This window comes from Podarcis vaucheri, assembly GCF_965113315.1.
Source record: "Podarcis vaucheri genome assembly, chromosome: 2".
Classification (NCBI taxonomy): domain Eukaryota; kingdom Metazoa; phylum Chordata; class Lepidosauria; order Squamata; family Lacertidae; genus Podarcis; species Podarcis vaucheri.
This window is the reverse complement of record NC_138760.1, coordinates 76,578,598-76,600,640: the sequence shown is the minus strand read 5'-3', so window position 1 is coordinate 76,600,640 and position 22,043 is coordinate 76,578,598. Positions and strand designations below refer to the sequence as shown.

General features: G+C 47.0%; 1 protein-coding gene across 2 annotated transcripts in view; it reads right to left on the bottom strand.

Annotated features, from left to right (window-relative positions):
• SEMA3B (semaphorin 3B) overlaps positions 1-22,043 on the bottom strand; it is a 63,206-nt gene that overhangs the window by 5,436 nt on the left and 35,727 nt on the right. For both annotated transcript variants that reach the window (XR_014217288.1, XM_082214523.1), the window contains exons 5-17: positions 16,284-16,403; positions 16,061-16,154; positions 8,837-8,956; positions 7,314-7,459; positions 6,588-6,702; positions 5,309-5,378; positions 4,986-5,130; positions 4,236-4,455; positions 3,300-3,391; positions 2,819-2,860; positions 2,035-2,192; positions 1,408-1,463; positions 564-703 (exon numbers count right to left, since the gene is read on the bottom strand). Coding sequence is in view for 1 of the 2 variants with exons in the window: in XM_082214523.1 (XP_082070649.1) it covers positions 564-703; positions 1,408-1,463; positions 2,035-2,192; positions 2,819-2,860; positions 3,300-3,391; positions 4,236-4,455; positions 4,986-5,130; positions 5,309-5,378; positions 6,588-6,702; positions 7,314-7,459; positions 8,837-8,956; positions 16,061-16,154; positions 16,284-16,403 (1,518 nt within the window). In the remaining variant the exon portion in view is untranslated. The remainder of the gene's footprint in view (positions 1-563; positions 704-1,407; positions 1,464-2,034; positions 2,193-2,818; positions 2,861-3,299; positions 3,392-4,235; positions 4,456-4,985; positions 5,131-5,308; positions 5,379-6,587; positions 6,703-7,313; positions 7,460-8,836; positions 8,957-16,060; positions 16,155-16,283; positions 16,404-22,043) is intronic.

Sequence of the window (22,043 nt, the reverse complement as noted above, 5' to 3'; positions counted from 1 at the left end):
CTACTACTACCACTACTACTAATAATAATAATATTAATCTTAATATTTCTACCCCGCCCATCTGGCTGGGTTTCCCCAGCCACTCTAGATTCTGCCAGCTTTGTTTCTCATTCTCTCTTATATTTCTATATCAGGGGTCACCAACATAGCACCCCCAGGTGCCAGGGTGTTCCTGATGGTACCCTCCTATGATACCCGCAAAAACTCTCGGCAAAGATCCGCTCAAAATTCCACAGTGCATGAGAGGCTGTTTGTTTTTTTCCTGCTCAGTTCCTGTTTGCACTGGCTCAGCCACTCCTGTGTGGAATACGCCTCTTAAATATGGGCAGGCACCTTTCGTTGGATGCCAGGATAGGACACCCTTCCTTCCACTCTGAACAGAGGAGAAGTACAAAGAGCTTCTCTCTGTGATTGTGTGTGGCAGTGGCTGATGTACATGCCTTTTGCCATCAATGGCAGCAGCTGTTTTGTGACTGGAACCCACAACCAAATTCAAAATGTGCCTACTGGCCTAAAACGTTTGGTGACCCTGGTCTACGTGCACATAGCAGCCAAGCTCCTACCTCCTTCCGGGGGGCGCTGCTGCTTTTCTGGTACGTCCACACAACCTGGGCCTGCAGTGACTTAGGGAGGCACTCCAGGAAAGCGCTGCTGCCTTCCACTCCATATAACTTCTTTTCTGGGACGCTGCTTCGCTGGGGATCTGCACAGAAGTAGGAAGGGACAGCACAAAGTCGTGAGAGCTCAAGGAGGTCATCTGTTAATCTCAGCAGGGGAGTATGGGGGCAGGACAACGAACACACAGGGATGTGCTGAGGCCAGAGCTGAAGCAAGGCATGAAGAAATCTAAACAGAAGTCCAAGCTGGCTACAAAATGGGGTGCGTTTTGAGGGAACAATCTATGGATCCAGGATGCTGTCCTGGCTATATTTAAAAGAATCTATTCTTAAGTGAGCAACTAAGCTCTGAAGTCAGTTGTAATGAAAGAAAGATTGTATGTGCAGCTGTGCTCAATGTATTTTGGATAAATGAATGAGCGTGAATTTAGTTTCTTCTAGGGTCCAATTCCTTTTCCATGCAGTAATTTGAAAATTGAGGAACACTTGCTGCTGAGTGTGCCATTTCTTTTTCTTTTTTAATCGCGGGGAGAGGATAGTAGGGCACTGAGCAGAATTCATGTTTTCTCAGTGCTCTTCTGGTTCTGGCATTCAGTATTGTATGCCAGGTGTGAGAGAAGAGAGTGCATGCATGCATATGTGCTGAGGGTGGGAAGGCACACGTTCCACTGCATCTAGAACTAATTCAGTGCAGTAGCCTGAGGCCATGCTACATCTTACATTGTTGGTGATGGTGGACACACCAAATTGGGCATGAATGACGCAGAGTGTAGGGTCCAAATGCACTCACCTCCAAAGCAGAGCACATTGGGATCCCCATTTCGCACATCCTGACGCCGGAACCGCCTGCAAGAAGAGGGAGAGAGAAAGAGAGCGCGCACAGAAAGGTTGATCGGAATCAAAAGCAGGGTATGTTGTACTTCTGAGGTGGGCTGGAATGTGTGGCTTCTCCTGAAGACAAATCTTCTCCTCAGAGATTGCTCTTGTCCTGCTTGGGTTCCAGTCACAACATCTTAGAACTGAGATCCTACAGTGCACATCCTGGGCAACCTAGAGAATACTGCTCCTGGATAGACAGATCCAGCTGAATGTAGTGGCCAGGAGCTATTTCCTTCCCACATCTTGGTATCAGCAGCATCTGTCCTATGGCTTCAGAGGAGAAGCAGGCTCTTAAGCAGGCAAGAGCAGACAGTGGCCATGCCAAGACTGCACACGGGGATGTTGTCAGGATGTAGGTCTGTGTCCCTTTGGGCACTGCTCAAGGCAAGCCAACAGGAGATGGGGGGAAATCTCCCACCAAACCAGATCACAGCTGGCTGGCAGCAAGAGGGTAGGTGGCCCAAGAGACAACAGGCAGGCTCCATTATCACTCTCTGCCCCGCCCTGCCCTCAAGAAAGCCCCGCAGTCATACCATACCTTTTGGTGTTGTGCATGTAGCGAGTGCAGGTAGTCCCATCCCAGGCACAGTATGGATCTCTAGCCAGGCAGCATTCAGCACAAGCTTTGCCGTAGATCCCACAGCGGTGCAAGGGCAGCTGGGAAACAGAAGTCCTGGAGCCAATGTAGAGCTGTTGCTGTTAGGAGACAAAGCTACAGAGTCCTACTAAGGCCAAGTCAATGTCTTCTGCCGCTTGTATTACACCTGATTCTGGCCTCTTTGACACCACAGTCCAAAAGAGGTGGGTACAAAGCTTTCCCAGAGAGAAAGAAGCCCAGAGCTCTCATTGGAAAAGCATGGGAACTGCTAGCTTCACCATGGAGAAATCTAGAGTGGCCTGACACTTGTTGATGGAAGGAAGAGAACTGAAATAGAAAAATGGCAGCGCTGCCAACATTGGCTGCCATATATCCAGAATTTCCCAGACATTTTATCGATTTTCATCCAAACACTGCCGCCGACTGCAGTATTCTGGATATGTCTGGGAAAAACTGGACATGTGGCAACCCTACTTCAACCAACCACAGGGCAGATGGATGGGACAGGGTGTCTTGAAGGAGGTGGGACAGCCTCATCATCAGAGGACCTCTGATAGACTCTCTTACTTGGAAACATATATCTGTATGAATACCAGGCCCTGTTCAGATAATCTCCCACTGCTGAGCTCTCTCCCCAACTGCATGCAGAAGTCATCACTGCATTGCCTCCCTGTTCACATTCCCACGCCATGGCTCCCCAAAGCTCTTCTGCTGCACGACGTACCCGCTTGGAGGAGATCTGCATGCTTGTAACTGGAGAGGAGTCCTGCCAATGAGAAAAAGGAATTGCAGTGTGACTGAGTTGGTGACAGGCAATCGGTATCCCAGTTCTTCTTCTTCAGGATTGCTCCTGTGCAATCAGGAATCCAAGCACTTTCCCAGGGCACCCAGGTTACTGTCTCTGATTCTCAAGTGAAGCCCTGAAGACTGTCGCCACCATCAGAGTTTTATACAAGAAGGGCATAAGAAGAACCCTACTAGTCCAGCCCATCTAGTCCAGCATCCTGTTCTCACAGTGGCCAAACTACAGGAAACCTGCAAGCAGGACATGAGCGCCACATCACATTCTAAGCTTCTGTAGCATTCAGGGAAAACTCTGAAATATTTAGGCCAGATGGAGCCCCTGAGTGGACATCACAGTCCTTTCATTGCACAGTTGTGCTTGGCTTCAGCTAAGACAGCCTTCCCCTTTCACTCACGCTCACCTTAAACACCTGCAGCTCCTCCAGCAGCAGCTCCTCCATGTTTTGCCAGCTCTCCTTGGGCACAGAGACGACCTTCAGGACAGTGCCAATGTCTGCCATGCAAGTGGGACAATTTAGCACAACAAAAGGGGGATTCGCAGGCAGGCAGGCAGATGCTTCCCAAGTTCCAAAGGTAGCTCTGTAGAACTATTATTCGCCTCCCCCTGGAAAGATTTCTCAAAGCCACAGAGACGCCATGCAAGAAGAGCTGAAAGCCAGGCAATTTGGTTCATACAAAAGAGATGAGGTCAACAAAATGTGCCAAGTTTCCAAGGATTTGGGGCACTTAAGCTGGTCCCTTTAGGGATCTTGTTTCCATTCTCCTTTGATCTTATGCTAAATCAGAGCTTTCAGTGCACCAGCTGAAAGCGGGAATGTGGCCAACAGGATTGGGGGAGGCAAAGGCAACAGGACAAGGGTTCTAGCTGAAAGCATATAACGTTTCACTACACACAGTGACTGTGCAATTAGAAACAAGGCGGGAGATCAATGAACAGCATCTCCTCTGTGTGTATGCGCACACATTTTAAAGTTAATAGCAGCCAAAGGAGGCCCTAAATTGAACCATGCCTGTGTAGCCACATCATCTTCTATTGTAAATTATCACCGCTCAAGGATATATTCCAGTCAAGGAAAAGAACTCAAGCAGGGCAAGAAGTAGGCCAGGGAAAAGTCCTGAGGGCTGTGTAGAGATACCTAGAGGGCCTGAGGTGCCCCACTGCTGCCCTACATACACATCTGGAGGGAGTGCTCTACAAGGAGTGAGCTAAGGGTTACCTAGAGTTGGTCGCCAGAGTGCACATTTTGACCCTTGAACTGTGGGCATCCTAGCATGCTGTTTTAAGAAGCAGAAGGGAACTTGGAAGGCATATCAGAAGGGGAGGCGTGCAGACACACCTGTGCCAATGAAGAGGACGTCATAGTGGCCGTCAGCAGCAGCCACTCGGTCTACTGCGATGCGGGTGAAGGTGTAGCCCACGTTGGTCTGCAGGAAGATGGGTCGCTGACCATGTGGCAACACTGAGTTGTACATTAACGGGTGGTTGCGAGCAAACTGAATCACATCATCGGGGAAATCCTTGGTGGAACTAAATGTGCCAAAGGTTTTGCTGGGACACTGAAGGGGAGAGGGAGAGGGAGAGAAGGAGACAGGGAGACAGGGAGGGAGAAAGAGAGAGAGTGTGTGTTGAAGGCCCAGGCATGTAAAAACCATCTACTCCTAGAAACACCACATCACAGACCTCCATGCACCCCACATAACTCCCTTTCCAGTCCAATCACACCCTACCTTTAATCCCCTGCTACCTTTCCAGGCAGCTCTGGTGATGCCCTAATTTCCTTAGTTTTCTGAAGCCCTGAAGTTTCATAGAATACTGTCAGTACCCCACAATCCTGGCCCAGAAATCCTCATCCTCCCCCAGCCCATTTGCCCATTTCCTCATTTCAGCCCGTTCTTCTCTCCATCTAGCCAAGAGCTCCCCAAACATATTGTTCTGGGTGTTCCCACATCTCTACATCAACAAGCACCCTTGTTATTTTTTTATTATTATCATTGCTATTGAATTCTATATACCGCTTGCCTGCCAAATGGTTTCTAAGTAGTTTGAACCTTGCTTCATTTCATCACCCCAAGTCCAAGGCACGTACCATTCCTGGGCGGGGGTAAGGGACCCGGCCTTGGTAGGACACCCACTGATAGTTTGGCCCTTCCTTGTGAGCAAAAGGTCCCAAGAAGGCTCTGCGGATGTCACTCATATGGTAGACACAGACAGCAGAGCCCTTGAAGACGGTGCTGTGGGAGCAGACCACAGAGAAGCATTAGGGTAGGAATAACCAGGTGAATGGTGTCTCCACCCCACACCCTCCAATATGTCTGGGGGGACATTTCCCAGAAGGTCAGACATTACCTTTACAGCCTCTTGGGAAAAGGAAACCCGGCTGAAAGTGGAGGAAACCACCATTATCCTTACCTGGAGGTGGTGAAAACAGCATACAGCAAAGGGTTGCGCTTGTCTCTGGTTGGCAGCAAAAATACATCATCTGAAGAGAGACCAAGCAGAGGAAGAGAGAGAAGGAGAAAAGGAGTCACTGGCCTGCAGTCTTCCACCTGGAGCATGGCAGTCCCTTTCCCGGCCACAGGAGAATACTCTAGCTAGAAAGTGAACCTTTCTCTAACCTCCCCCCACCCCCAATAGGGAGAGATAAATTAAGCCTCCACCACTGCTCTCTGCTGACACACTGGCAGTGATCAGGCACTAACACCAATTAAACAAAACAGAACAGAACACCGCAAGCTGCATGCATGCATGCATGCATAAATAAATAAATAAATAAATACTATTGTTGTCCTCTAAGGACAGCAGTTCAGATTTGTTTTGTTTATCTATTTAGCCATCACACAATGGAGCTCCCCCAAAAGCCCTTTCTAGTTTGCATTTATGATGCGCTTTGCTCACACTGGCATCAGGGCAGTTCTACATGATTCCGCTTTCAATACCGTTTGCACCTGCAAACATTTCAAGATGGACATTTCCAATGGGTACCTGCTGAACATGGGTGGGTGGGGAGTTGTCTGGCTTTTGTTGTGCCATAATCGCATTATTGTAACCTGACCTGGGACTAGTGTATTACATACGTTGCAGCATACAACTACAAAGAAACCCAAACCAGTCTGGAGGAGCCCAATGTGGATACATTAAGAACATTCAAAACAATCCATGTGCATTTTTTATCCAAATGTATAAAATATGAAAAACATGTATATAAGGGCACAAGTCCATCAGGTGTTAAAACTTGGGATTTCAAACGAAATGATGTTCTTTGGTTGAGATTTGGAAGATATAAATGCATGGGACAAAAAATGTAACTAAAAATGTAGAAATCTGTTTTGCTTTAGAATATGAATGGTTGCTTAGGATTTGAACAACGTAATGTCTTCATAGAAAATATAATAATCACAAGCTATTTCTTCAAAGTCATGTGTTTTTAAAACTGTCCATGTTTTGACTGCCTATGTGCACGTATGTGGGTGAATGCATCCCTTTCTACATTCTAGAACATGTAGCTTTTGCACAGTTTTCTCTGTCAAGGTGGATCTCCAGTTTCAGGTAGGAGTCTCTTCCAGTCCCACCTGGAGATGCTGGGGACTGAACCTGGGACCTTCTGCGTGCAAAATGCCTGTGTTCTGCCACTTATCTACGCCACCCCTCCCCCTGCCAGACCAGACCTCAATCAGCCACAGTCACTCACGGAGCTGGTCAAAGTACGTATCACTCCCATCGCTGCCGGGCACTGAGCACACCAGCCGGGCCTTCAGAAATGTTGTCCATTTGTTCACCAGGCTCCTCTGCCCACCCATGTCATTCTGCAGAGAGAGGAAGAGAGGCTTATCAGAGAGGTAGCCGGGGACAGCAGTGCACGTAGGACATTTTAGACTCCGGATTTCCCCCATGGTCTTGTGGGTGAGAACCCTCTTAGATGATAATGTGTATTAGTTCACTTACTTCGAAATGCCTCACTACACTTGCCCCCCTGCTCATTCTGCTGAATGGGGCCCTAGACCTCTGCCCCAAAAACCCTTTTCCCTTGCTGCTGCTAGAGCCCCACTCCTGCCATGAAGGACTCCTTCCAGCCAGTGTCCCAGTTCAGCCGCCCAGTAGCTGCTGTCCACCTCCACAGAGCAAGATCCACATGGAGAACTGACCTAAGGCTCAGCAAGGGGCTCAGTAAGCTGAAGTGCAGGAAGCCCTAAGAATGGGGTGGACCCTAATGCTTTACCACAGGGCAGAGGCAGAGCTGAGAGAGCAGCTCTCTCATACAAGCAGGCACTTGGATGTACGCTGAAACTGGGCCGCCATTCAGCCCAAGTGTTGGGCTGGCACCCAGATACCTGCTCTAACCTGCCTGACTGGTGGCAACATGACCAGGCCTTGCCCAACCCTTAGCACTGGACTCGAGAAGGCACAGAGCTCTCACCCGGCAAATCTGGCCTATGCGGGTGAAGGTCTGCTTGCCCAGCCCCTGGGCTCCTTCCACTGCTGTCTCCCGGAAGAAAAAGAAGATCTTGTCGTCATCGGGATTCTCACTCTCCGGGATCCAGAAAACATCAATGAACTTGGGCTCTTGGGGACAGACAAGTGGGAGAACATCAATGCCAAAGCAAAGAGGTGGGAAATTGTACATTATGTGAGGGAACATAATGGTCTTCCACTTAAGAAAAAAATGCAAAGAGCAGCGCTGTGCTGCTTCATGCAAAGTCAGACCACTGATCTATTGTCACCTCCTCCCTTATCTTTTTGGTCATATCTTTAACTCCCCCCTCCATCCCATGGTCCAACATTGACAGGTGGATGGATTACCCAGCTGTTAAATAGATGAGTCAAAGTTGGCCCATGGGGCAGGGAAGCAAGCCTGCTTTCTGAAGGCTCCAGGTACACAAGTTCCTAAAGGGAACTTCCCTTGCACACCTGACCTTCGATCCTGCTTTCTGCAGGGATTGGCTATGAGCACCCATTTCCCATGGGAGGAGCCAATGCTTGCAGCCAACCCAGCAGAACTGACATCACCAGGCTGACAGGTGGACGTGGTTTAAGTAAAAATGGCTTCCTGGGCCAGTCTGGAACCACCAGACTCGCTAGTGGGCAGGAGGTTCTCCATCTCTGTTTAGCTGCAGATGCTAGGAATTGAATCTGGAACCTTCTGCAGGCGAAAGAATATACTCTGCCTCTTTCCCATGAGTGTAATGGGGAATCTGACTGAGGCACAATGGGGTGGGGGTTGCTAAATCTTCCCCTGCTTTTTTATTGTAATCATCACCACCATCATCCTCTGAAGCTGCTTTTCATTCCCACAGGGTAATGGAGACAGAAACACAGACTCTCTCTCCCCACTGTCCAGAGAAGACTTTGCCACATGACACATTTAAAGCTCATGACTTCCCCTGGAGAATCCTGGGAAATGGTTGTTTAAGGGTGTTGGGAATTACACCTCTGTGAGGATGACCTACAGTTCTCAAGATAGTACAAATGTGCTTTAAATACATGGTGCAGATGTATTTGGGAGAGGTATTCAGGTCATCAAAGGCCACAAGGGGAAAGGGGTAGAGGTCTTCTCCCAGAGTGCTGCTTTGCAGCCATGTGGGGCTGCTAATTTGTAAAAGAAAACAAAAGATGAAATCCTAAACGCATCTTGTCTACCTTGGTGGTTAGTCAGCAGTGGTCAGGAAGCTGCCAATCAGGCCCTGGCCACTAGATGGCAGCCTCCATTCATAAGTGACAAAACAGCTGGGGATTGAGACTCTGAAGCAGAACCAACAAGAGTCCTAAGGAACTGTAGTTTTCCTTGGCACTTAAAGGAAAATGTTTTCCCCCTCCCAACACCAGTGATCCATCAGAGATAGAAAAAGGACAACAGGATGAGTGCAAGGAAATTGCTGTTTATGCAGCCCCAAGCCCGTTTTCCGCATCCCTGGGATGCCCTTGCTCCCTGCCCCCACTGACCGTTGAGCCACCGGGAGTCATGCTGCTCCGTGCGGATGGAGGGTCTTGAGCCAAGGCTGCGGAAGATGGTGAAGTCGCGGCCCATCAGGTCAGTAGCCACCCCAGAATAGAGCTCTTCACCTGCCCACCACAGAATGATAAAAGACAGAGGTTAAAAGGCTTTGTCATGGGATCTGTATACTGGAACATGTCCCAGGTACTCTTTCTCTGGTACCCCGTGCAGGATTCGTCTCCCCTGAAATGTCCTCTGCTCTTTCAAGGCAGGAAAGCTCCTAGGCAGGCAGGCAGGCATTCCTTTTTTTTTTTTTTTTATAAAATTTTTATTAGTTTTACAAAAGTTTTTATAACAAACAAACATAAAAGAAAAACAGACAAACAAACAAATATAATTTCAAAATGTCCTTTCATAGACTTCTTTCCTCGGACTTCCCCATACCTCCCCTTTCTGCATCCTCATGTCCAAATTTTATAGCAACTTATAAATGTTTTTTCCCATCCTAATTCATCATAGTCCTTTCTTAATCTGATCTTATATTACTGCAACCCTTTCTCTTTGTAAAATCTCGACATTCTAAGCTTCATCAAGTTTATAATAGTTCTTAAGATAAATCTTAAATTTCTTCCAATCTTCTTCCGCAGTCTCCTTTCCCTGGTCACGAATTCTGCTTGTCATTTCCGCCAATGTCATATAGTCAATCACTTTCATCTGCCATTCTTCCAAGGTGGGTAAATCTTGTGTCTTCCAATACTTTGCGATCAGTATTCTTGCTGCTGTTGTTGCATACATGAAAAAGGTTCTATCCTTTTTTGGCACCGATTGGCCGACAATGCCCAAGAGAAAGGCCTCTGGTTTCTTAAGGAAGGTATATTTAAATACCTTTTTCATTTCATTATATATCATCTCCCAGAAAGCCTTAATCTTCGGGCATGTCCACCAAAGATGATAAAAAGTACCTTCAGTTTCCTTACATTTCCAACATTTGTTATCAGGCAAATGGTAAATTTTTGCTAGCTTAACTGGGGTCATGTACCACCTATAGACCATTTTCATAACATTTTCCTTTAAAGCACTACATGCCGTAAATTTAATACCAGTGTTCCACAACCTTTCCCAGTCAGCAGACATAATATTATGACCAATATCCTGTGCCCACTTAATCATAACTGATTTAACTGTTTCGTCTTGTGTATTCCATTTCAACAGCAAGTTATACATTCTTGACAAATTCTTAGTATTGGGTTCTAACAATTCTGTCTCAAGTTTTGATTTTTCCACCTGGAAGCCAATTTTCCTGTCTTGTTTGAAAACCTCCATTATTTGATAATAGTGGAGCCAATCTTGTACTTTGGGTTTTAGTTTTTCATGGCTCTTTAATTTCAGTTTCTCTCCATCCTGTTCTAAGATCTCACAATACTTTGGCCATCCGACCTCCATATTAACTTTCTTGTGGGCCTTAGCCTCTAAGGGTGACAACCATCTAGGGGTTTTGTTTTCCAACAGATCTTTATATCTCATCCAAACATTAAACAACGCTTTCCTTACAATATGATTTTTAAAGGCACTATGCACTTTGATTTTGTCATACCATAGATATGCATGCCAGCCAAATGCATTATTGAAACCTTCTAAGTCCAAGATATCTGTATTCTCGAGGAGCATCCACTCTTTCAGCCAGCAGAATGCTGCTGCTTCATAGTACAATTTTAAGTCCGGCAGGGCAAATCCCCCTCTTTCTTTTGCATCTGTTAATATTTTATATTTTATTCTGGGCTTTTTGCCCTGCCAGACAAATTTCACAATGTCTTTCTGCCACCTCTTGAAACAGTCCATCTTGTCAATAATCTGCAAAGTTTGAAATAAAAATAACATTCTAGGCAATACATTCATCTTAATCACTGCAATTCGGCCTAACATTGACAATCTCAAATTTGACCATATTTCTAGATCTTTTTTAATTTCTGACCAGCATTTTTCATAATTGTCCTTATACAGATTCAAGTTTTTAGATGTTAAATTAACCCCTAGATATTTCACCTTCTTAACCACCGTCAGACCTGTCTCTTCTTGAAACTTATTCTTTTCCATATCTGTTAGGTTTTTCCCTAAGACTTTAGTTTTTTGTTTATTCAATTTAAATCCGGCTACCTGCCCAAATTGTTGGATTATTTCCAACACTCTTTTTGTACTAGTGTTTGGCTCCTGCAAGGTCAATACAAGGTCATCTGCGAACGCTCTTAACTTATAGTGTTTAGTTCCGACCTGTACACCTTTAACTTGCTGGTCATCTCTAATCATGTTCAGCAACACCTCCAGGACCGAAATAAATAGCAATGGGGAAATTGGGCACCCCTGTCGTGTTCCTTTTTCTATCTTAAGTTCCTCAGTTATTACATTGTTTACAATCAACTTAGCTTTTTGTTCGGAATATATTGCACCCATACCATTCTCAAATCCTTGTCCTACCCCCATCCCATGAAGATTCTTTTTCATAAAACTCCACGAAATATTGTCAAAGGCTTTCTCCGCATCCACAAATATCAAAACTGCTTTAGTATTTATATTCACCTCTAACTTTTCCAAAATGTCTATTATGTTCCTAACATTGTCTGAGAGGTGTCTTTTTGGGAGAAAGCCTGCTTGGTCTCTGTGAATCTTCTCCATCAGTACTCTTTTAAATCTTTTTGCTAAAATGTCTGCAAAAATTTTGTAATCCACATTCAATAACGAAATTGGGCGGTAGTTCTTCAGTTGAGTCTTTTCAGTCTCTGTCTTTGGTATGAGTGAGATATATGCTTCTTTCCACGATTCGGGTGCCTTTTTTCCCTCTAAGATCTCGTTACAAACTTCCTTTAACGGTTGTATTAGCCATTCCTTTAAAGATTTGTAATATCTGGAAGTCAGTCCGTCTGGCCCTGGAGATTTGCCCAATTGCATATCCTGAATGGCACCCTCTATCTCTTGTTCTGTTATTCTCTGGTTTAGCTCCACCTTGCTATGATGAGAGATTTTTTGTAATCCATATTTATTAAGGAATTTATCTATGTCCTCTTCATTTTGTAATCCTTGGGAATAGAGTTTTTTAAAATAACTCACAAAGCAATTTCTTATCTCGTTGGGTTTAGATATATTTTTTCCATCCACTTCTAGACTTGTGACTGTATTTAATTTCTGTCTTTTCTTAAGTTGCCATGCCAGAAGTTTACCACATTTGTCTGCCGACTCAAATGTCTTTTGTTTCATTTGCTTTATTTTCCATTCTATCTCTTGGTTCATCAATTCCATATATTGTGTTTGATACAACTTAATCTCCCTCAAAATCTCCTGGGACTTTGGTTTTGATCTTAATTTTTTCTCTCCTTCTTTTATCTTTTCCAAAAATTTTTCCTTTTTCTCATTCTGTTTTCTCTTCTTTATTGAGTTTTGTTGAATCAAAAATCCTCGCATCACAGCTTTACTTGCGTCCCAGATCACTCTTTTTTCCACCTCGCCCTTTAGATTGATTTCAAAATAGTCCTTTAGAGTTTTTTGGGCCTTCATGTGGATCTCTCTATCTCGAAATAGGGTGTCATTCATTCTCCATCTAAACTGGCCAGTTGTTGTAAATTTCATTTCCATCTTCACGGCGTTATGGTCGGAACAGGTTTTTGGGCAGATTTCTACCTTCTTAATCTTCGGAGCCATTCCACTAGTAACCCAGATTTGGTCGATTCTGGTCCAGGTCATCTTTGCATGGGAGAAAAAGGTTCCCTCTCTTTCAAGAGGGTTCCTTGTTCTCCAAATGTCTATTAAGTCCATATTTTCAGTCATTTCGAAGAAAGTCTTCGGGAGTCTCCCTTCTTTAGTAAGAGTCAGTCTTTGTGTCTTGTCCATGTTTGTAGAAACTACACCATTCATATCTCCCATAATTATCATATTGTATTCCAAATAATCCATCAAAGTTTCATGAAGTTTTTTGAAGAATTCTGCTTTACCTTCATTTGGCGCATAGATCCCAATTATCAAAAATTTTTCTCCTTGTACCTGAATCTCCACCGCTAAATATCTTCCTTGTTCATCTTTAAACATCATTTTTGGAGCCCACTTCTCTTTTACATAAATCACAACTCCTCTTTTTTTAACTTTGTCCGACGAAATAAATTCTTGTCCCAATTTTTTATTCATAAGCAGTCTCCTGTGTGCTCTGGTTATATGGGTTTCCTGTAAGCAAATCAAGTCCAGTTGTTCTCTGTTCAAAATATGGAATATTTGTCGTCTCTTCAAAGGGCTGTTCATCCCATTACAATTCCAACTAAGGAATTGCAGGGCCATCTTGTTATTTTTCTGGTATTCCTCCAACAGCTCCCAGTTGTTGTTCCTCCTCTGTTGGTGGTGGAAGGTTCTGTCCAAACGAAAGGTTCAGGATGTCTATTACACTCCTTTGCTCAGCAATTGGGTCTACAGTTCCTTTCTGTAAGTCTTCCTGATTTCTTTGCAGGAACCTGTCTTTATCCTGTATCGTCTTTATTTTCACCTTCTTCCCTCTATAGTCAAAAGACAGTCCCTGTGGAAATTCCCACCTGAAGAGAATGGTGTTCTTCTTCAACAGGTAGACCAAATCCTTATAAGAGGCTCTCAAGTCCAAAATATGTTTAGGAATGTCTTTAAAGATCTGTATCGGTGAGTTCCCAATTTGTAAGGCCTTTTCAAAGTGCAGTCTTAGAATTTTGTCTCTTTCCTCCTTCGATCTCAAGGTAATCAGACAGTCTCTCGGCGCCTTTCTGTTCTGTCTTCTGCCCAGTCTAAATGCTGTTGTGATTTTAAATTCGTCCTCCTCTAGATCTTCCCAGGAATCAGCAAACTCTTTCGTTAAAAAGTCCGTAAGATTGTCTCCTTCGTCCTCTGGAATTGATCGTAATTTCAAATTCCTTTCTTTTCTTTGTAGTTCCCACAATGCCAGAGTTGCGTCGTGGTCATAGACCTTCCTGGCAATCGGTTCTAATTTTTCCTGGGTCTCTCCAGCAATAGTTCTGGCTTCCTCTGCAATTTGTCGTGTGGCAGAATTTTCTTGCGTAAGCCTGTTTATAGATTCTGTATTCAGGTCAAGTCTTGTTGTTAAATCTGTCAATTTCTGTGAATTCTCTGTCAGTTTCTTGGTATTTTCTGCCGTCTGCTTTGTTAGATTCTCCAGAGACTGGTTTATCTTAAGAAGGGCTTGCGACACTGCATCCATGGAGACTGCTGTACCTTTTTCTTGTCCTGTTGTCACTGTAGGAGTTATGCCTGAGATCGAGCCTCTTTTCTTGTGTTGCTGTAGCTGTTGTTGATATTGCCTTGTCTTGGCTCTCGTGCTTATCTCGTCTGCTGGGCCACTCATATCCCAAGGTCGTTTCCCACGAGAGCCTTCTCCTAAAGGAAAATTCCACTGTCCCAAAGCGTAGCAACTTTTAATTTACCCTCTAGAGGGAGCAAATCAAAATGTCCGCAAACAAAGGCAAGGAGTATTTGAAAAGCAAATTTATCGGGAGGCTTCTATATGTATATTGCAACACTTTCCCATTAGATAAAGTCCCAGCCTTCCCTGATATATTGTGTCCACAAAGTCCCAAAACTTTGTATCAAATAAGCAATGAGACTTCCACTTTGTTACTTTCACAAGAGTCTAAAGTCAGTTCAGTGTTCCTTTGTTCTAGTAGCAGTTTGTGCCAGGTTGAAGGCTGCAGAGAGTTCCCTTTCCTTTAAGTTGGTCATGCAGCTTATAAAGTCACTTATTCCTCCCCTCTGCCCTGCAAGCTAGAGGGGATAGTCAAAGTCCAAATGTCGGATTCAAGCAGTTAAAAACAATATCCCATACGGATGCAGCTCAGTAACTTTCGTTGCTTTAATTGTCATGCAGTCGGGGGAAGGCAGACTTCCTTAATTTTCGCCTTTCCCGTTTTCAGCCTAATTTCAAGTAGTTTTGGCACGAATAGAGGTTCAATCTTACTCACGGGTCTTTTTTGTCCAGATTATTCAGGAAGGGAATCGGCGCTCTCCACTAATGGCGACGCGGCTTCACCCTGCGGGCTGGGTAGCGATTCTCAGCACCGCGCTCCCCGTTGTCGTTCCGGAGCCTTTAAAAAGGCTCTTTCTGCGGTAAAGGGGGGCGCTTCAGGTGCCCACCGAATCTCCTTGTTCACAGGCTCCGTTCCTGTGATTTTAGGGGTCCCCCGCTTGCCGTAGCGGGTCAGACCCGAACTCGCAGAGCCGTCCTCTCTCCGGAGCTCGGAGAGGGAGCAGCCATTAGCGCTGGCGCCGAACCGGAAGTCCGCAGGCAGGCATTCCTGGAGCCTTGCTCAGAGGGTGCTTGGAGCCAAAAGAGAATGTGCCGCCAGCCACACCAGCAGCGGCATCCTCAGCACATAGTGCTGGCTGATGCAAGCTGTTCCAACATCAGATGGAGAGCAGTCTCCACTTGGCAAATGCTGGAAGAGCTTTAGGGACTCGTGAGTCCTTGGATGAAACAACGGCTGCATGCACACCATACATTTAAAGAACTGTAAAGGGTGCTGGGAATTGTAGCTCCATGAGGATTACAGTTCCAACTACAGTTCCAATTATTCTTTTGGTGGAGAGGATGCTCTTTAAATGTATGCTGTGCTGACTGGAAAGTGCTGGCTGTGTTTTTATTGGACATCCCACACAATCACTCTGTTATTCTTATACAGTGGTACCTCAGGTTACATACGCTTCAGGTTACAGACTCCGCTAACCCAGAAATAGTACCTCAGGTTAAGAACTTTGCTTCAGGATGAGAACAGAAATTGTGCTCTGGCGGTGCAGCGGCAGCAGGAGGCCCCATTAGCTAAAGTGGTGCTTCAGGTTAAGAACAGATTCAGGTTAAGAACAGACCTCCGGAATGAATTAAGTACTTAACCCGAGGTACCATTGTATTCTAATTCTTATATTCTACTATAAGAAGAGCCCTGCTGAATCAGGCCAATGGCCCACCCAGTCCAGTATCCTGCTCTCACAGGAGCCAACCAGATGCCTGTGGCAACAGCACTTTCCTCTCCTGTGGTTTCCAGAAAGTGGCATTCATAAGCACTGCTTCCTCCGGCCATCAAATCAGAACATAACATAACCACTGTGGCTGGCAGCCACCAACAGCCCCACCCTCCATGAACTTACCCTCCTCTTTTAAAGCCATCCAAGGTGGAGGGAGGGAGTTATCACTAGATTTTGAGCAGAGGGGCCTGGTTCCTTACCTGCCAGCACTGAAGCGGCCACATGACGTGGGTCGTAGGGGCTTTTGCCTTTGCCATCTTCTAAGTTCTTCAGGTCCAGTTTAAACACAGAGTCCTGGAGAGAGAGGGAGGAGGGATGTGCCAGTAAGAGAGGCCAGAGAGCAGAGCCTGGGGCTCGAGCCATTCTCCTGCCTGCGCCTTCCTCAGCTCTCTACCACCCTATGAACCTCCATGCCTGGCTCACCTCTGCACGCTGCCCAACTTCTACGAAGCCACAAATGGGGTGGAAGGCCCCAGTGCCACAGGCATACAGGTGCGTCCGGTTGAAGAGGTGCAGGATCTTGACGAAGTTCATGCACTCGGCCTGCAAGACAAGAGCGAGGCCAGTTAGGGAGTGGGCCCAGGGGGTGCCTGCAGAAGACCTGTCCCAGCACCCTGTGCTTCCAGTGACCAACCAGACGCCTGCAGGCTCAAAGGCTTGAGATGCTGCATAAGGAGAGGAATGGGCACAACACAAAGGCACCAGCAGCTCCAATAATAATAATAATAATAATAATAATAATAATAATAATAATAATAATTTATTACTCTGGGCAGCTTTACCACTCTGGGCGGCTTCCAACAGGACATTAAAACCACAATAAAACATCAACCATTAAAAACTTCCCTAAACAGGGCTGCCTTCAGATGTCTTTTAAAAGTCAGATAGTTGTTTATTTCCTTGACATCTGATGGGAGGGCGTTCCACAGGGCGGGCGCCACTACCGAGAAGGCCCTCTGCCTGGTTCCCTGTAACCTCACTTCTCTCAGTGAGGGAACCGCCAGAAGGCCCTCGGAGCTGGACCTCAAAGAAAGGGAGCTGCTAAGGGCTTTGGACAGCTGTGAGGAATGTAAAAATGATTCTCGCATCCCTATCTGCAACTTCCCACCCAGATCCTTATTTCAGATGTGCCTCCTCTGCTGCCAGAAAGAATGTCTTGTGGGGCAGGCCAAGCTGGGAACGGAGGAGGAGGAGGAGAGGCCACAGCAAGGTGTGCGCAGGAAGAGCAGCGCATAGGTTTTGCTGGCCTGTGGTTCAGGCATCTGCAGTGTGGGTCCTTCCCTTGCCTCTGGATGGCCTCCCCTGACATTGCTGAGATGCCAGAGCATGTGGGAGCCTCTCTTTCCCTCTGGGACTGTGCAGAATTTCCCACACTGGGCGGGAAGGAATGGGGGTGTCCGTGGTGGACTAGGAGTTTCTGCACATTTCACCTCCCGGCAGAGGGCGCCGTAGGAAGCAGCCGTTCCATCACACTAAGCTTGAGTGGCTTTGTGCCTGTCACCTGCAGACACGAAGACCCCTGTTTGAGCCGCTGCCTCCCTCCTGCAAAGCAAGCTTCCCCAGCAGCCCCTCCCTTTCAGGGCCTGTCAGGAGGGGAACATCTGTTTGACTTGCTGCTGAGCACAATTAGCCACTGACGGATCACTCCTGCCCCTTAGAAAGTGGCTGGTTATTTAAATGTCTGGAATAACTCAGGCAGAAGTGATGCTCTCTTGTTATATGAGCCCCAGGGGAGTGTCAAGATATTGGGGGGGGGAGAGGAAGTCAGGATCCCATCAGCACCACCAGGCACCTTGCAGGAAGAGACAGACAAACACCGCAGAGACTTCTCTTGAAGGCTAACTGAGAACAAGCCGACCTAAGCAGGCAAGGCAAAATAATAATAATAATAATAATAAAATGCTAAAAAGAGCCACTCCACATGAGCAGTGGGTGGGGATCAGGGAAGGCTCAGCGAACAAGTAGCAATGGCAGCAAGCAAGGAAACCTACAGGCAAGAGAGGAAGAGGGGAGGAGGAGAAGGGAGCACAGAACCAGGGGGGCACAGGAAGCTCCCTCACTCTGAGTCAGGCCACTGGCCCATCTAGCTCAGCGTTGCCCACACTGACTGGCAGTGGCTCTCCAGGGTTTCAGGCAGCAGACTGTACCAGCTCTACATGGAGGAATGTAGAGCTCCATCCAGAGCAATGCTTCATGCAAGGGGAGCAAACATGGTGGCTGCCAGGTGTTCTTGGACTCCAGCTCCCATCAGCCCCAGGCAGCTTGGTCGATGGTCAAGGATGGTGGGAGTCATAGCAGGCACCACATGAACTGACCCTGGCTGCAAGGACTGCATTGGGATTGAGTGGGCCAGAGTTCAAGCTACAGTCTGATCACTGGCTCTGTGTTTAGCTTTGCAGTTTCAGTGGTTTGCAAACTTCAAAACCAGGAAAGATGAATTGAGGGGTCCTGCAAGATGTGCTTTACAAGAGAGTGGTTGAGTTGTCACTTTCTTTCCCTTTCCCTTTCCCTTCAGTTTACTCCTCATAGTTTCCTTTTTTTAAAAAAAAAATTATTAGGGTTTTCAAAAAGTTTTTTAGACAAACACAACAACATACAAACACAACACACAACACACACATAACAAATATAGTTTTAAAATCTTAATTTCTTAACCACTTTCCCGGACTTCCCCCACCTCCCCTTCTTGCATCCCTATTCCAATAATTAACTCAGCAAGTTCTTATCCCCAAATTATCCCTTATTAACATTTTACTTAAATTATCTTAATTTATCAAATTTAAACTTCTAAACCTCATTTTAATACATAACATTTACCCCTTTTTCTAAGGTCGACCCAAGTTCCCTTTCACGAGTTTCCCAATTTTTATAATTGTTACCCAACAACTTATAATAATAATAATAATAATAAATTTTATTTATATCCCGCCCTCCCCAGCCGAAGCCGGGCTCAGGGCGGCTAACAACAATAAAACAGTACAAAGGTACAACATAAACAACATTCTAAAATCATTCATTATAAAAATTAATTAATTCAAGCCACTAGCAACCATTGGGCCAGAGCTCTGCGAAGATTGCCGAGGGAGGGAGTCAGGCTGTGCCCTGGCCAAAGGCCTGGTGGAACAGCTCTGTCTTGCAGGCCCTGCGGAAGGATGTCAAGTCCCGCAGGGCCCTGGTCTCTTGTGACAGAGTGTTCCACCAGATCGGAGCCACAGCCGAAAAAGCCCTGGCTCTAGTTGAGGCCAGCCTAACTTCTCTGTGGCCTGGGACCTTCATGATGTTTTTATTTGAAGACCGTAGGTTTCTCTGTGGGGCATACCAGGAGAGGCGGTCCCGTAGGTACGAGGGTCCTAGGCCATATAGGGCTTTAAAGGTTAAAACCAGCACCTTAAACCTGATCCTGTACTCCACCGGGAGCCAGTGCAGCTGGTATAGCACCGGGTGAATGTGATCTCGCAGCGAAGACCTCGTAAGGAGTCTCGCTGCAGCATTCTGCACCCGCTGGAGTTTCTGGGTCAGTCTCAAGGGCAGCCCCACGTAGAGCGAGTTACAATAATCCAGTCTGGAGGTGACCGTCGCGTGGATCACAGTGGCTAGGTCAGGGCGAGAGAGGTAAGGAGCCAACTGCTTAGCTTGGCGGAGATGGAAAAATGCCGCCTTTGTTATAGCTGCAATCTGCGCCTCCATGGAAAGGGAGGTGTCGAAGATTACACCCAAACTCTTAACGGACGGTGCTGGCACTAATTGCGCCCCCGCAAGAGATGGGAGTTGCCCCCCCAATCCCATATCGCCCCGTCCCAGCCACAGGACCTCTGTCTTCGAAGGATTTAGCTTCAACCGGCTCCCACGTAACCATCCAGCCACAGCTTCCAAACATCTGGTCAGTGTGTCTGGGGCCGAGTCAGGATGGCCATCCATCAACAGATAGAGTTGGGTGTCATCGGCATACTGATGACAACCCAGCCCAAAACTCCGAACAAGCTGGGCGAGGGGGCGCATAAAGATGTTGAAAAGCATCGGGGAGAGTATCGCGCCCTGAGGTACTCCACACACCAAGGAGTGGCGCGATGACAATTCCCCCCCAAGCGCCACCCTCTGTCCCCGACCAGAGAGAAACGAGCGCAGCCATTGAAGGACTGTGCCCTGGATCCCCACGTCGGTAAGGCGGTGGTCCAAAAGTTCGTGATCGACCATGTCGAAAGCTGCTGATAGATCTAAAAGAATCAGCAGCCCTGACCCGCCTCGATCCAGCTGTCTACGAAGGTCATCTGTTAGGGCGACCAGAGCCGTCTCGGTCCCATGACCAGCGCGGAAGCCAGACTGGAATGGATCCAGAGCCAATGTTTCATCCAGAAACCCACCAAGCTGTTCAGCAACCGCTCTCTCAATCACCTTACCCAGGAACGGAAGATTCGAAACCGGGCGGTAATTGGATAGATCTAAAGGATCTAATGATGTTTTCTTTAAGAGCGGGCGCACCACTGCCTCCTTCAGTTCCCCTGGGAATGTCCCCGTGCCAAGGGACAAATTGATGATATTCCCCAGGAGGGCCCGCACCTCGTCTGGACACGCTCTAATCAGCCAAGACGGGCACGGGTCGAGAGAACAAGTGGTGGGCTTTCCAGCTCGGAGGAGTCTGTCCACATCGGCTGGGGATATCTGGTCGAAGTGGTCCAATACTGGACCCGAGGACAGTCGAGGGGCCTCCAGTTCCTTTATTGTATCCAAATTGGCAGGGAGGTCATGGCGGAGCGACAAGACCTTCTCCGCAAAAAAGCTCGCAAATGCCTCACAGCCGTGTGTCAATTTGTTATTTAAATTTGGCTGTCCCTCAAGGGACGTTAAAGACCTGATTATGCTAAATAATTGCGCTGGGCGAGAGCTAGCGGATGCAATGGAGGCCGAGAAGTATGACTTCTTAGCAGCCTTCACCGCCATCTCGTAGGTTTTCATAAAAGCCCTATAAGATGTTCTTGAGGCTCCGTCACGGGCACCCCGCCATACTCGCTCTAGCCGTCTGAGGTCCCGCTTCATTTTCCGAAGCTCCTCGGTAAACCAGGGAGCCCGGTTTCTGCGGGGTCGCAGAGGGCGCTTAGGTGCGATCTCATCGATGGCTGCCTGGAGCTGGGCATTCCAGCCCTCAACAAGCTCAGTCAATGAGTCGCCAGGGGGAGCAAGGTCCCGCAAGGCTTGGCGGAATCTCTCGGGGTCCATCAGCCTCTGCGGGCGAGCCCAAATTGGCTCGCCACCTAAGCAGGGTGGGGGTGGAAAGTCAATCCTGGCTTTCAGAGCGTAGTGATCAGACCATGGCACCTTCGTCGGAGGAGACATGATCACATCTATACCGACGCCAAAGATCAAATCCAGCGTGTGGCCTGCTTGATGTGTGGGGCCCGAAACAAACTGGGAGAGCCCTAGTGTCGCCATGGAAGACACCAGGTCCAGAGCCTGTGAGGAGGGAGTGGCATCGGCATGGATGTTGAAGTCCCCCAATACCAATAGGTTAGGGAACTCCAAGGCCCAGCCGGCCACCGCCTCCAGCAGGCCTGACAGGGTGGCTGCTGGTGCGCTAGGTGGCCGGTACACCAGCCAGACAGCCAAGCTCTCCTCGGAGCCCCACACTAGGCCAACACATTCAATGCCGGGGATCGATGGCGATGGTAGAGCCCTGAAAGGACAATCTTGTTTTATCCAATAAAACATATAATTATACCCCTTTGGATTACAAAATCTCCCCTCCCCCTTCCCCGGTTTTGCTCCCCAAAAATTGTCTTTCAGTCTATCAGTTCTCAGCCTGGGTCTATCATGTCCGAGGCCCTTAAGTCTCTTTCAGTCCCTTTCAGCCGGTTTTGTTTCCTCATAGTTTCCTGCCTCCCTTCCCCACCCTCCCAACTCCTCTTTCACACACATGCAACATACACACACTCCTCTGGAATTTGGAAGTGTTTGGTTTTATCAACACCACCACCACCATGGAATTGCCTCCATATACCCATCAATAACTGTGATCCAGAAACTCCCCAAATGTGTGAAGTAGGCATATTAGAATAGACAAAATTCTGTAAGATGGAAAAGAGTTCCCCGTCAGTGGAAAAGTTTTGGCATTTGTGCAAAGTTACTTTCAAAAGGAAAGAAGGCTGGGATAAGGAGAGGGGAGATAAGATGGAGCAATGACCATAAAGC